This window comes from Podarcis filfolensis (assembly GCF_964270895.1).
Source record: "Podarcis filfolensis genome assembly, chromosome: 3".
NCBI classification, from domain to species: domain Eukaryota; kingdom Metazoa; phylum Chordata; class Lepidosauria; order Squamata; family Lacertidae; genus Podarcis; species Podarcis filfolensis.
Window position 1 is genome coordinate 71,170,383 of NC_139606.1, and position 15,760 is coordinate 71,186,142.

Here is a 15,760-nt window from a genome sequence, read left to right on the forward strand (position 1 = left end):
CTGCAATCACAAAACATGTGAGAAATGATGGAAAGAAACAATGTTTGAAGTGATGGAGAGTGAGTGGGTGGTGGTGATGTTAAGCAATCGTAGGGATGTTATTTTCACCCACGGGTCCCTCTCATTGTAAAAAGTGGACCCTCATGGTTTTAGATGAAAATGGAGCAGACATGAATAGCCAGCTGTGGCTGCTACTGTCACATCTAGTTTGGTCCTGTAGTACACGTTTTAACATGTGATTTTGTTAAAGTGCTTATCTCTGGCTAGACCATGCTCCATTATAAACATACCTCTAAGCAAGCATGTTTAGGATGGGGCTATGAGATACTGTTTTTTCTAGATCTGAAAATAAGCCACGTTGAAAGAAAACATTTTAAAAGTTTAGCCTATACATTTGTAAAGTTTCTCTATCATATATATTAAGCACAGATGCAAAAAGAAGGAAAAAATAGTACACAAATAACATTCCACTTGAACACAAATAACATTCCATATAACTTTAGTAGAACCAACATTATTAATAGAAGCTGACACAACTTCCCTCTAAATTTCAGGGCAAATGTTTGATTGAATTTGACATTAGCCCTGTAAAGCACTAGTACTCACTTCAGTTCTTGGGGGAAGTACCATAATATTTTAATTCACAAAATAATTGGATGGATTCATAAGGATAATACTGTATAAATGCAGTTCTTTAAAATAGCTTTGCCAAGTAATAAATGTTATCAATATCCCTTTGTTTAAATATGGAGAACTGCATAAACAAACAAGAACTTCTCTCATATTTACCTTAATGTGTTTTACACATCAATTTTAGTAGGAATTTCTGAGTAACACTCTAAACCTGAGCACACTTCTGTAGGGCAAGACTTGTTGAACAAAGTGCAATATGCTTTTGAATAAATAGGGGACATGTGCTTGGCAAGTCCCTCTGAATTATTTTTTTCAAATATGCCTCACCTAGAATAGAAATCTGTCTTGCAGTCTGATCCTGTGTACATTTTCTCAGAATGCTTCGGAGAAGTAAATAAACACTTCCATGAAAGTGTGTATGGGATTGATTCTATTTTTAAGGCAATATTTTTTGGAGGAGGTAGAACATACACTATATAAGGAGGGAACCAACATGAATGTTAACACCGAAAAAAGTAGTACATGAACAGACAGAGGTATGTGGGTGTGACGACTGAAAAAGAAAAGGAATCCGGTTACTTCGGTATGATCTGTTTCACGTGTGTTGCAGCTGAACAAGCAGCAAAAAAGGCGTCCACCTTGGAACAACGAAAGAAAGACAATATCTGCCCTCTGAAATACTGCTTACATTCACATTTACGTAAATTTGATGTAAATAGGGGTGAATTTAAAAGGAGAGAGAACTGTGGCATCGATGCGGCTGCGGTACGCGTTGAAAACCCTGAGAAAGAGAAGCGGGTGGGGGAAGAGAAGGGAGAATCCGTGCAGCCCGTTTGGGTGGGAGGGAGGGCGGTCTGGAGCCTTGCAAATTCCGCGGACCACAATGACAGTTGCAGGATCAGGTAACACCCGTCCTTGGCTGAAAGAGGCGGGGGGTGCTTAGGAGAGGTTTAAGCACTGAAAACCTCGCGGGGGGGGGGGGGCAGCAGGTGCTGGGCTTCGTTTCGTATGCCAAGTTGCCTCCTTGGTCGAGCATGCAAGAGCCGGGAGGAAGGCGAGGACGGCCACAGCTTCTGCGCTTGCAGGGAGAGGGCGGTCCTGGATGGAAAAGCAACGATCCGCGCCTACTCCCCACCCCTTTTAAGGGATTCAGACAACGGGGCCGCGGCCGGCTTGTGTTTTTGTGCGGCGGCCGCCGGGCACGCCAGACTTCAGGGACACCAAGAGAAAGCCCGTGCGTGCTGGGCTTGGGAGCGACCCCCGCGGCATTCCGCACGGGGCTTGTCCCCGAGGGAGAGCGCCCATGGAGGGGGGGAGCCGAGGCCCTCTGGGTGGGGGGGGCAGGTGAGACACACGCAGGTTCCTGCCTCCGCCTCATTCACAAGGATGCTCGCCCCGTGTGGCCGCGGCGAGACCGTTAAAACAGCGTCAGTCTGCCGCTCCCCCGGCGGGAAGGAAAGGTGCGCCTGAGGGGAGGGATCCCGCGAGGCAGAGGCCAGCAGGACCCGGGAGCAAAAGGCAGCCTCGTGCGGGGAAAGTCCCCGCGTGAGGCGACCGGGGCGGGGCTTGAGGGCGCCCGCGAGCAGCGCGTGGGAGGGCTGAGGTGGCCGCGAGGCGCGCCAACTGCCGAGCATCGCGCTGCCACGAGCGGCTGGCTCGGCGGTGCTGCGTTCCTGTGGGAAAAGGACGACACGGCTCCGCGCGTCAGGAGAGCCAGCGGGCGACACGTGCACACTACATATCGCAACCTCGGTGGGGAGTGAACGCGAGCCGAGCAAAGGAGAGTTCGCCAACGGGCGCGTGTGCCTCGAGCTCCTTTCCCCCCACGGAGAAGCCGCTCTTCTCCCGTGCCGCTTCAAGGAGATAGAACAAAATTACTCTGGTTTCTCGCTCTGCGCAGGCGCACGGGGCTCCATTCCACCTCGCCCCTCCCATTCCATTCCAACGCTTGGGGAGAGACGGGGAGAGGGGCAGGGCCGCGGCACAATTGAAAGCGCGCGCGAGGGAGCGCGCGTATCCGTATCCCTCTAGGCGCATGCGTCTTAGTTAGAACCGCGACACAACCAGGACTTCCCCCCGCCACCGGCACGTGACCGGGCCCCGCCCCAACGTAAGATCGGTGAAGTAGCAAGAGTTTCTTTAAGGAGTTTCTAATCTCGTGCGCTCAGACGATTTTTCGTGGAAATTTGGCGGTGGTTCGGGGCGGGGGGGAGAGGCGCCAGCCGATGGTAACGCGCACGCGCGCCAAAAGCAACAACACCTTACCCCCCCCTCCCCTCATATACATGTCGAACGTAAAAGTAGTCTTAAGGCGGCGGCACGAGATTGCTCGTGCGCGCGCGCGCCCTCGTCACACTGAAGCAGGCACATATACAGTATTGCGTTGCGTGTGTACATATCCGTGTGCGCAGCGCCGCTGCGTTCTTTTTGGCGCGCGGTAGTTGGATGCAACCCATCCCCGCCGGGTTCCGCTCTGTTCTTCGTCAGGCGAGTCCCCAAGTCTCTCAGTAGGGGCGGGGCGGCCTGAGTCCGCCAAGTGGCGCTGCCGCCGCCGCCGCTGCCGCTCGCTGATTAACGGCCGCCCCGCCCCTGCCTCCTTCGCTGCTGTCGCCCCTCCCCCGTGCCCCCCCCTTCCCGCCGCCGCCGTTGCTTGCCTGCTACTGCCGCCGCCAGCGCTGAACTGAAGCGAACTCCGGAGCGAACTGAGGAGGAGAAAGACGAAGGAAGAAGAGGAGGAGGCACCGCGGCGGCGGCGGCAGGACAGAGACTCGCCAGCCACAAGCAAACGGCACCAGCGGGAGGGGAGGGAGGCAGGCGGAGCGGGAGGCGAGGCGGCGGCATCACCACCACCACCAGCAGCAGCAGAAGCAGCACCACCGGTGGCCGGGAACAGCCTTACAAGCGGCGGCGGCGGAGAGGACTCCTCGCGAAACAGTAGCCAAGCCCGCCCCCCGTTTGCCTGCCCGCCTCCCTCCCTCCCTTCCCCGCCGCGGAGACAGACCAGGGGGCAGCAGCAGCAGCAGCAGCAGCCGCGCCGAGGAGAAGGAACCGCGGCCAACGTCTGCGTGTGCGGCGGCGGGTGAGAGGAGGCGAAGCGGGCGGCGGCGGCGGCGAGGGAAACACCGGAGACTGCGCCGGCCGCGGGCGCACGGCGCTGTGGGGAAAGGCTTCCCGTGGGAGCGGCGACTGGAAACAGGGAGAAACGGCGGCGAAGGCGGCGGAGGAAGACTAGGGCGCAGCCCTCCGTGGTGGTGGTGGAGGCGGAGGGGTTGGGGGGGTCACCGAGTTTCCCCCTCTTATTTTTTTCCTCCTCTCTCTGTCTCGCCCGGGACCCAGCGGCGTGTGCTTTGGTGGCTTCTTCGTTGACGGCGCCCCCCTTTTCCCCGCTCCCTCGTTTTCCTCCTTCTCACCCCCCCCCCGGTTTTAGGGGGGGAAAGGCCTCCTCCCCCCCTCGCGCTTCAAGCCCACATAACACACACCCCGTCTCTTTCCCCGCCTGGCGGGCGCCCAGTGCGGTGGTTGGGCGAGTGCTGGTGCGGGCGCTCGCTCGCTCTCTCCCTGCGCTTGGAATATGGTTGGGGAAATGGAAACCAAGGAGAAGCCCAAGCCGAGCCCCGATTACCTGATGCAGCTGATGAACGACAAGAAGCTCATGAGCAGCCTCCCCAACTTCTGCGGGATATTCAACCACCTCGAGAGGCTGCTGGACGAAGGTAAATGCACCTCCCCACCCCCACCCCCCCAAAAATCAAGAGCAACTCTCTCTTTTTAGCCGTGGCTGTGAGGGGAAAACGGTTGTTTCTCTATTGGGCCTCTACACCCTATACGGGATCCCCTTTGCCCTTCCCTCTCCCGTCCCGAAACGGGGGGTAGACTCTCCTCCCTTTCAATGGCGTCTTTCGGCCTTTCCTTCCCCCGTAAACAAAGGGGATTGAAGCGGGAAGTCCCTTCGCAGAAGTTTCGGCCTTTGGGGACGAGGCGCTCGGGGAGGGAATAAAGTGTGGCTTTGTTGCGTTCCCTCATTTTTTTCTGCGTAGCTGCGTTTTTAAGCGAGGGGGAAACGTCGCCGCCTCATCGAGGGGGGAAAGAAGGGGGGAGGGGAGCGAAAGAGCCCAGGAGGTTGTTTTATTTTGGAAAGGGTGGGAAAAGAGAGTTCTGAGGATTACGGTAGAAAAAAAAGTACGAAGGCGAAGTAGGCCGGGTGGCATGATTCATAGAAGTACTTGTGAACGAGTTTGCAGCCCGAAGAAATGAGGAACGGGGCGCTCTTGTTGTCGAGATTTGACTGGGAGGGAGGTGGTGCAAACCCATTGCTGAGACTGGAGGGCTTAGCTCTCTCCTCCCCTGTTGGGTGGTTGCTCCGTCACAAAAAAGGAGTTTGTGCTTCAAGTTTGTGAGTAAACAGACCAAACTTTACTAGGTTTTGCCTTGGAAGAGTTTACACTGGAGAATAAGCGACTCCGAGTGTCAAGAACAAAACGCGAAACCGCCAGTGGCGTTGTTAAATACCCACCGCACGTTCCAGGCCATACACCTAATCCTCCTGTTCCCACTCCCACTCTGTAAAGTCACTTTTGTGGAATTAAGACCTAAATTTTTACTGTAATCTGTGGTGTAACTCTTAGCACACTTCAAAGTTTTTTTTTTTGTTTAAAAAATCCTACTTGTATGCTTTCAAATGGCTTGAGGATTACACCCAAAGGCTTTGCAAAACAGTGCTCTCTTGTCTTATTTTTAAATCACGTGTTGACTTCACTTGGATCTGAACCTGATTCCTTCCCCTCAAATCAAAACCCTGTCCCGAAAAATCAAGAGTTTTGGCGTCCTATGAATTTTATGGGGGTAGTTTAAAACTTCAGTAGTTAGATATGAAAGATGTTGACATCTAATTTCAGTCATGGTTTTGGGTATTTTATTTTTCCAATTGAGAAAAGTTTATGCATAGTTTAAAATGGCCTTTGAAGGGTTTGTCTACACTTGAATTGGAAACGCTGTTAAGCATTTGTTTGATGTAAATAGTTGTGGGATGTTGATTTACAAACTGGAATTTTATTTCTGACTCTTGTTGGGATAACACTACTATAAATGAGACAGACATTGAAAGGATGCTATTTAGGAAGTAGCTTCAGATTGTTAACATTTTTTCAGGAAGATTCCGTAGTATGAAATTAAGATACGAATTCGAGCAGTAGCTTCTAAAGTAACTAAATTGAGCACAGTTATAACAATGGATTGAAAAAGTTACTGAATCATCAGTTTGATCTGGAAAAGGGAGGCACAGCGACTTTGTCACAAGAACAAAAGAGCAGTACATCTCTGGTGTCAAAAGGATATTTCAAGAAGAATATGTGAGGTCACTGAATCTTTTGAGTGTGGTATAACCTTGGAACTTCGGAAGCCTTTGAACTGGCATCTCCCCTCCCCTGTTTTGTGCAAGTCCAAAACAAGATCTGAAAGTTATCTAATTCAACAATCAAGCGGTTTCTTGTCCCTCCCTTATTTTTCTCCCCTCTTCCCCTCCCCATCACTTTCTGGATAGCTCAAGGCAAAAGTTCAGCTGCCCCTTTAATTCTTTCTGCCTTTTCCTGTTTGTGTTGGCTCCTGGGTGGAAGAACTGCAAATGCTGAAAACTTTCTGGAATGTTGAAAAAAATGTTCCATGCAAATTAAATGAATGATCTAAATGTTTTAATATTTGAACACTAAGGGGCGCCAGTTCTTTCTTTTTGGAAAAAAAAGATTGCAGATTTTAAGGCTTTTATAAACATTTTTGCCAAAATTGGCAAACTTAAACAGAAAATTTAAGAAGTATGTGAGATGTTGAACTTAAAGCAAGCATATTCACATATACTGTGCCTTTAGGTTTTATGATTGTGGTATAATCCCCACCCCTTTCTCAAAATATTGTAGAAAAGTTTGTGCAGTAAATGAAATCTGTGAAGTAATTAAAATTGCTGTTTAGTCGCTTGCTAATCATGAAATAGTTAACGTTTTTACTTCTGGATTTCTTAAATTGTATTCACATTAACAAAAACTAAGAAAACATTCTGGCAATTTGATAGTTTTGTAGAACAGGAGGCAGAAAGTTTGTTTCCCACCCTCTGTTATTATTGGTATTTGGCGGTTATGTCAAGCTCAAAGAGTGTAAAAGATAGCTAGTAATATTAGGACTTGGAGCATTCTAATGGAATCTATACGTATTTGTGGAAAACTGCAGATAACGTCTGTATTTTTATAGGTCAGTTGATTGTATGGGTAAATATCAGTACCGTCCAAAATATTCTACATTTAATCATGTGTATGCCTTTTCATATTCAAAGGTACACAGAGATAAAGCTTCAATAATAGTGTAGATTCTCAAAATCATTGATTTTTGTTTTATTTATAAACAGCAGCAAAGTTATGTAAATTAACTTAATAAATATAAAGCTGCTTTTCTATTGGTTTATGGGAGCCTGTAGGAAGTGGAGGGAAGGGCTTTTCTTAGGTTAGAAGATCCTTTTGTTTCCAGCAATTGTCTGCTGAAAGTATTGCCACAAATTTTAGTCATGTATGCATTTTTTAAAGAAAGGAAAAAGTATCTATTTTTATGTGAATAGCAACTTGTTGAATTCCTTTTGTTTGTCTCCCCTTGTGTTATGAGTACACGGGGATTAAATATTTAATAAAGATGATGCTGAGCAAGCCAAATATCACGCTTCAACTGGAGATCGGCAAAGATATGTTCAGAGTTCATTTATGTGAGATTATTACTAGAAGCCCATATCCAGGTAGGATGAAGTTTCATTGACATATGTGTTCATTTTTTTAAAAAAACAAACAAATCTAAAATGAGTACAGAATGGCACTGTCACAGAAGCAAGATGTTTAACCTTCGCATCATGACTAATGCTACTGCCGCATAATGTATATATCTTCTTTCTTTGGCGATCACTCGTAGCTGAGTAAGATTGTCTTCCATGAATATGGTCTTAACAAGTGTGTCCGTAGGTGACTGTGGAGGCCAATTCTGGATCCACACAACCTTCCACAGTGGAGACATAGGTTTCCGAACAGAAATTGGAGCCAAACTTGGTATGCTTTTGGTTCTGAGTATTCAGTATAAAAATAGCCATTTGAATTGTATTTTTTAAAACCAATTACAAATATTAGATTGAATCCCAAGTAATTATGGAGTCTACTCTGATGTAAACACCATTCAATTTAAGGGGGCTTACTTCTAGGTAAGCTGGAATAAGATTGCAGCCTTCGTTTAACCTGAAAACAATAGGATGTTTAAGCCATGATGAGGTTAACATGGATCCCATTGATTCACTGAGACCCATGTTGAACTAATAGGCTGCAATCCTGTGCACATTTATCTGGGAGTAAGCTTCACTTAGCAAACTAGTGCTTGCTTCTGAGAAAATATGCAAAGGATTGCACTGAGTCTGGATCCATCCCACTACGTAAAAGGTATTCAATTTATAAAGCAATTGTGTGTGTATTTATTTATTTAAAGCGTGCTCTTTGTGTGTGTGTGTGTGTGTCAACAAAATTCTATGCGTTAAGCATGTCTACTAAGAAGTAATTTCCATTGAACTCAATGGAGCTTGCCACCAAGCAAGCTTTAGTAAGCTTATTTTAAGAGAAAATGCTGTTTTTAACTGGCTTCTATTTTAACCTTAAATGATTTTGTTAAATTGATAGTGAAGTATGTGCTCAGTCTCTTACATATACAGTATTCTTGGAACTTTGTTCTGTAGGATTTTTGTTTTCATTTTTTGTATGCAATATTTTCTGTAGAAACTTCAACTGAATTGGAAGATTAAATTACAGCTTTAATAAATTAGGAGCACAATTCAAATATATAAATAAAGGCAAGAGATAACAAAGCCCCCCATCCTGCAAAACAGAATTTAAAATTATGATTGGAATTTTCCTATTCACGGACTTAACCTAATATGTATTTGCTCTTGTTCATTTGGGATCAGTGAGGCAGATACTGTACAGCTCTGGCCTTGACTCTTCTGGAACCCTTTGTGGGTATTTTCCACCAATATTTCTAGTGGAGAGGTGGACTTTTGGCATTGTTTTCAAGCGGAAACATATATATTCTCTGTCAGAACTGGACATTCAGGAGAATTTTTTCTGAAAAGATCAATGGTCCGGAAGTAGCCCCCAAATTTTCTATAACCTTGGCATAGCAACATGTATGTCTTTTGTAGAAATTTTCAAAAGCTTCAGTGGAGACAAACATGGAAATAAACAGTAGCAGCCTTCTCAGATAGATTATCTCAAACTGTGATAGTGTGTATACTTGGCACATGTGTATTTTACAAAAGTCTCTGCCCTTCCTCCACCTGGCATGTTTGGCAGCCTTTCTGATCCCTCTTACTCATGCAGAAGGTCGGGTCTGCAGCTGGTGTTCAGTCAACAAGTGTTCTTGAAGAAACCCTAAAGAACTTTGAATACCTCTCTTCTTGATATCTCCCAGTTCACATCCCGTCATCAGCAGAAGTTTAAAAAAGAATACAGTGAAAGGGAGGTATGAAGCCTCTTTAAGTGTATAGTGTCCAACAATTTTGTCCTGTTATGTGCTTGTAGAGCGGAAATTTTCCTCCACTGTGTGCCCCGACAAATCTGTTCTGGCAGTTTTTCTAACTCTTCAGAGCAGATTTGGGGGTGCTTGGGCTATGTGTATAGAGAGAAGTTCAATTGCGCAAACAGACTTGGGATAACTTGGTTGAATACAACCTTATCTAGGCTGAGTTCAGATTTTGAACCACTATAAGGAGCAAAACCAGACAAAAACAAAATAAAAGAATTATGTACCAGTTTGTTAAATACTGTTAAGTGGATTCTTAATTAAAGTGGCACAAGACCCTTACAAAACTCTGGTGTTTCATTTGGCATAACTCATTTTAGTCACTTTCTGTTATAAGAAAGTGAGACTGAGTTCCAGTTTTGTTTTGAGGGGAGGAAGATGATAGGCAATCAAGCTTCCAAACACTTCCAGATATTTTTACAATTTTATAATGACACACTGTGCTCGTGGGTGCCAGTGTGTCTGCCAGTCCCTCTTATAGCTCCTGTGAAAGGTCTAGGTAAATAGCCCATCAAAAATCTTTAACACATGAGAGATTGTTTGCCTTCCTGCTTCAATCCTGTTTCTACTGGAAGCGGGTTCTGTATTGAACACGTATCCTAAAATATTTCTATGTTTCAATTGAAAGCCAGGACTGGACACCCATGCTTTTTGTGTTCTGAACATAGGAGAGGTGCAAAGAGCTCTGTCAGTGCAGCAATGGATAAGAAAGGTGCCATTTCTGTTGATGGGAGGGTGGACATGCCTACACTTTTTGTGGCTCTCTCATTTTCTTTAAAGGTGGCAGCCATTTTGTGCTATATCACGCCCCTATAGCAACCATTTTGTGACTGGTGTCCACAGCACTTACTCAGAATTCCAAATGGTGCCCCCTGGCCCAGAAAGGTTAGTGGCCTATTGGCTACAAGCTATAGGCAGCCATTTTTACTACTCCAAAAATAACCAGTGCTAGCACATTTGTAATTAATACTTTTAAAAAACTTAAAATGTTTTATAATTACAAATGTTTTCATATATTTTGGGACGGAACAAAATACAACAACATTGTTTACATTTTTTCAAACTTATCTAGATCTGCCTTGTTCTATATTACATTTTTCAAACTTACCTAGATCTGACTTCTACATTACTGAATCTTTCCTGCATTTACAGTATTTCTCTTTATTACATTCTGTTTAAAGAAATGTGTGGGATTTAAATAGGATGTAAGAGTTGTGTTTGAAAGTTAGACTTGCTCCTCTAGTTACCAGTGTTATACATTATAAATTCAGGCTGCTTGATGTATAGAGTAATTTGCCAGATGCATGCAAACATTCTATGAGGCATACATGTTATTTTTTTATTTTTGTACTTACCTGTTCTTAAACAATATTCACAGAGTGGTTATGCTTTCCCTAAATGGCTTATCCTTTGCTAATGCTTTTCCTAAATTGAGAAGAAATATTTGATATAATTGTTAAATGGAAGAAACACCTTTTATCTAGAGAAGTGTGATTACATTAATGAAGAATTTTGTATGTGCATGTTACAGTTAAATGACTATGCTAGAATTCTGATGCAAAATTTTAATGTGGCTAGTATTTAAATGCTCTCACTATTCAAACAATAGGATGTAAGAGTTGTGTTTGAAAGTTAGACTTGCAATTAACTGTGTGGCTTTGTTCAGCTTTTCTGTTTTTAAAGTGGTTTATAAATATGTAATTGAAAATTATTAAAATACAGAATTGTATTTCAAATTTCATGTCAGTTTGCATTATTATGCTTTTCTTTCAAATAAGAAAATTTTATATTTGCATACTAGTTATCATTCTGTGACCAGCATAGCTGCTGTATCATTAAGAAAGCATGAAATTTGATATTTGGGAGCTCAGTCAGGCCCATTATATTCTAACCTGCTTGGTCATCCTGACACCTTATTGTGACTGGAATATGTTTCTTCCTTAAAACTCATGTATTTGCTGTTTTTCTGAAATAATATAAAGTCCATTTAGGTTGACAGCTTTTCATTGAGACTTTACATGTGGTACCCTTTTTGAAATTTGTTTATACTTCAGTGATACAAATCTGGAATATGATTGTAATTTTGAAAATTCAGTTGAAAGGCATGGCTTTGAACTACTTCATTAAGTCCAATTTGTATGTTGGATGTACTGCTAGAGTAAGAAATACAATAGTTCTGTGGTAAGAAAGGCTATTGGTGATGAATCTAATTCACTACATTAGTTGTACTGAAGCAGGAAGCTGATAATTTAAAACTCCTTGCTTTGATGAAGTTATGAAAAGAAACACTGACACAGTCAAGCAAATAAAAGGTGCAATCAAACATACAAAATTGTTTTTATTTATAGCGTAGAATGGCTATAGGACATTGCCATTAATATAAAATGCATTGCTTATGGGGGGGGGGTGGCAGTTTAGAGGGTATAGTCAGATTTGTAAACATCATACTGCATACTTTGAATCTCAGCTTCCCTTACCCAAATATTCAAATTCTGAGGGTGAAACATGCAAACTTCTGTTTCAGTTTACTTGCCTGTTGTTCTAGATCGTCCATTAATTTTCATGTTCTATATGTGCAAGTGGTAACAAAATGCTAAATTTGCAGTATATGAAGGCCTTCAAAATTTTCTTGAGTAACTTTTATGTTTGCTGCTTCCAACGCATACATTAATTTTGTTTGTCCTGTTGAAATATCAAACATAGTTCTACTTTGTAGAATATGTGTAAAAATATATGATGTCATTACAGCTGCTTCTAGCTTGTGTAGAAGGCTTAAAGGCCTTAAAACTTGAAATGTTGCACCTCCCAGTTTGATGTCAAAGTGTTTGGTTGCTGAGTGAAAAAGAGTCATTTTTTCAAGAGCTTTCATAGGCTAAGCGTCTTGTCGCTCTGATGCACGAGGTGGAAGTGGTTGGAGTATAACAGTGAAGGAACAGCTGAAGAAACAGTGCTGGTAACAATAACAATAAGCCTCTTCTTTCATGTACTGCAGGCTTTTGACTGGGATTGAAAGAACTACAGTGGACTCTCCGGGTATGAACTTAATTCGTTCCGAGGGTCCGTATGTACCCCAAAAAGTCTGCACCTAGAGGCGCCGCTTCTGCGCACGTGTGCGGGGCAAAACCCGGAAGTATACACTTCCGGGTTTGCCGCGTTCACAAACCGAAAGTTACGTTACCCGAAGGAAACATAACCCGAGGGTCCACTGTACTAAACTGTAAGGCGACGTGGGCTTTTTTGTTTTGTTTTTTAATGACAGTCTACCATGCAGCACATAGCAGACTACTTTTAAAAAGTTGAGTGTACAGTATTGGGAATGAAGCAAATAGCCCAGCCATTTAGTTCTTAGTTGTGTTGCTTTCAATGCAGAAATGGGAAATAAAAAATACCAGACAATGCAGGATTAGATGCAAGTGGTATGACAATATGTAACAGTTACTTGTACTAATGTATAATTGTTACAACAGACACATAATTGTGGACTTCAAGTAGAATCTGAAAGATGTAGCCGATTCTTTGAAACTTCTGGTGTTGAGAAAGTTAATCTGAATGTGCAATGATGCATTTGCGTATAGGTCAACTGCTGCAATTAGAATCTTACCTCAGTACTTCAGCATTCAGAGTCAGGGGCACTGTTTCAGGGTCTGGGGAGAGGGCAAAAAGATTGTGCATGCTGACTTTGATTAAGAGTGCACTTCTATGCTTGACATTAAGGTGCTCATCTGCTTCGAAGGATTGCTTCCACACTAACCCTTTTTTCTTTAATTTCCATATCTAGTTCAGTCCAGACAGTGTTTTCAAATAACTGCAGTCCACCCTGTGTGTGTGTTCACAACTATTTTGTGGCGATTGGTAAAAAAATACTGTGGCATTGTCAGCCTGTTCAGTGTTAATAGGTAAGGTACTATTGATTTGCTCTCTTGATTTTAGGCACTTCTTTCTGTGATGTTGCCTACTTTTTCTGTCATGGCGATAATAATACTCACTATAGATAATAGTTATTGTGCCGCAGTATGAACTAATCTTCTCAGTGAGCCTTCTGTTACCCCAGAAGTGGTTTGAGTCAGTTTGGAGGTTCCTATTGTGTAATATATATAGGTTTATTTTTTCTGGTATGCACTCTTTGCTTATTAACTCTGATGTTAAGCAGTAGACGTACTTAAAATATGATGGCTAAAATCATATTATATAAAGTTGTGAACAGGTTGGAACCAGTTTACTTGAGGGACTGCATTGCCCCATATTCCTGCCTTATCATTGGGTTTAGCCAGAAAGTCACTTTTAACGATACCACATGATGTTCATCTTGTTTCTATATGACACAGGTGTCTGTGTCTAGGATGCGGAACTCCTTTCTTATTATTATTATTAAGCAAGCCGCATTGGTACTTTAAGAATCTTATATTTACACAGCATATTCTGATGAATACAACAGTTGGTTATTGTGTATCACTGTCCCATTGTTGGTAAAATATTTCTATGCAAGTGTTATGTTCACTACCTAGATGCTTTGTTTATTCTATAAAAGCCACTGAACTCAGTGAAACATTTAGGCAAAACATGCACACAGGATGGTGCTGCTAACTTAATAAATGAGGATTATTGCCTAGTTCTCCTTGGATGCTAAAGGCTATACTATGGTTGTGAATGACATCCAAGTTTGGAGTAATCCTTTTGGAGTATTTTAGTTTGATTATACAAGTCTTGATAATGAGCTAAAATTGGGGCTTGCCACTGAAACATCCCCTTATCCAGGGGACATGTTGCATATTACTTTTGGCGACACACTCAGCTTTGGAAGTACTCTGACTGTGTCAAAAGCCCAGGCAGGTTTAGGGTGACCCTCTTGCCCTTGCAGGTTTCAAGTTTAGTTTCAAGAATGTGGAGAGGTGTGTTACTTCAGTTATGCTGAACCAACACAAAGGGTTGAGTAATAAGGGGACTGTTGTAAGAACAGCTGTGGCTGCTACTGTCCCCCCCCCTTGTAACTGAGGGCTTTACAGGAGTCACTGAACACTGCAGCAGTTTGTTCTGTTCTGGTACCTGTTGCTTTCAACGTGACAGGGGCAGATGCAGCTGACCTTGCTGGTTCCAGTATTGGGTGAGAGTTCTCTAGTGCAGGGATGTCCAAGCAGTAGATCGTGATCTACTGGTAGGTCCCCAGCTGATCCTGGTAGATCGTGGGATCCTTATCGTGTACAAAAAGTTATGGGGAAAAAGCTCAACAACTCTGGTCACTTCCCTCCTAAAAGAGCTCAACAACTCTGGGCAATCCACCCACCCCACACACGCTCCTCCTTCCTCCAATGACAATGGGTAGATCACTGCCAGTTTTTTTATACTGGGAGTAGATCACAGTCTCTTGGGAGTTGGACATGCTTGCTCTAGTGTATCATTTTATTAAGCTGTGTGAAATAGATGTTTGATGCAACTTTTCCAAAATACATCAAAAGGCTATATCCAAAATATGCAATAAGTTGTGATAGATTCTTTGCAGTGTCAGTGTTAAATAAACAAACCATTTAGTGCAGTCAGGATTTGTTTAACCTAGGCTGTTGAGTGTAAGATTCAGGGGCTTACACAGTCCTCTGCTTTAGGTCTCCACAGTTTCACTCCATTACTAAAGCATTCCATAGATCATGGTCATTTTTAGAGCTTAGAAGGCTGAGCTACGAGTAACTGTTACATGTCACAACATAAACATCTCTTCCATTCCACTTGATAGCTCTATAGCTATAGGGGCATGTGGAATTGACAGTTTGTTAAGGAAAATATGTGGATGAGTGACCATGGTTTAGTGGAAAAGCATAATTAATAAATTTGTTTGTGAAAGGATTTTGTGAAAGGATTTTGGAGGGCAAGCAAGGGGCATGTATGAAGGGACCTTGAATGGAATTTGAAACTTTAGGGTACATAGATATGAAGTTGTTGCTTCAGTACAGGGGAGGGCAGATTGAGGTCTGTGGGGTCTATTTCTTTTTTACTATTAGAACCCTGACATCCAGTCTTTAGAGCTAGGCACACAATAGTAATAATGGGGGCAGAGCAAAATGGGCAGGTGGTCAGTTCATTTACTGGCTGTAACCCATGGACTGTTAACACAAGACATGTGTTAACATGGCAAATATTTTATATATAACAGTTAAACTGTTGGCAGTTCAAAAGTTGCAGTTGCCAATCTGCAGGAGGCCTCCCCTTAAATACTTATCTATTTGACCACTGTAGTAGAAAGTTGCTACAGACCAATGTTGGTTTTGATGTATAACGATAGGTCCTTGGTTATATGTTAGATAGCCAGTATCTAGGCTTTGTCAAATCTGCTGCCTAGGGTAATTACAGTGGTACCTTGGGTTACATACGCTTCAGGTTACCGACTCCGCTAACCCAGAAATATTACCTTGGGTTAAGAACTTTGCTTCAGGATGAGAGCAGAAATCGTGCAGCAGCAGCAGGAGGCCCCATTAGCTAAAGTGGTTCTTCAGGTTAAGAACAGTTTCAGGTTAAGAACAGACCTCCAGAACGAATTAAATTCTTAACCCGA

At 43.4% G+C, this 15,760-nt stretch overlaps 1 protein-coding gene across 25 annotated transcripts in view; it reads left to right on the top strand.

The window, feature by feature from the left end:
• The first annotated feature begins 3,163 nt into the window (after window positions 1-3,163).
• QKI (QKI, KH domain containing RNA binding) overlaps window positions 3,164-15,760 on the top strand; it is a 109,461-nt gene continuing 96,864 nt past the window's right edge. For 17 of the 25 annotated variants that reach the window (XR_014546181.1, XR_014546182.1, XR_014546183.1 and 14 more), the window contains exon 1: window positions 3,284-4,346. Coding sequence is in view for 15 of the 25 variants with exons in the window: in XM_083605914.1 (XP_083462040.1) it covers window positions 4,205-4,346 (142 nt within the window). In the remaining 10 variants the exon portion in view is untranslated. Of the gene's footprint in view, window positions 4,347-8,990; window positions 9,160-15,760 lie in introns of those variants that run through there. The other 8 variants (XM_083605917.1, XM_083605904.1, XM_083605912.1 and 5 more) reach the window with 5 other exon arrangements.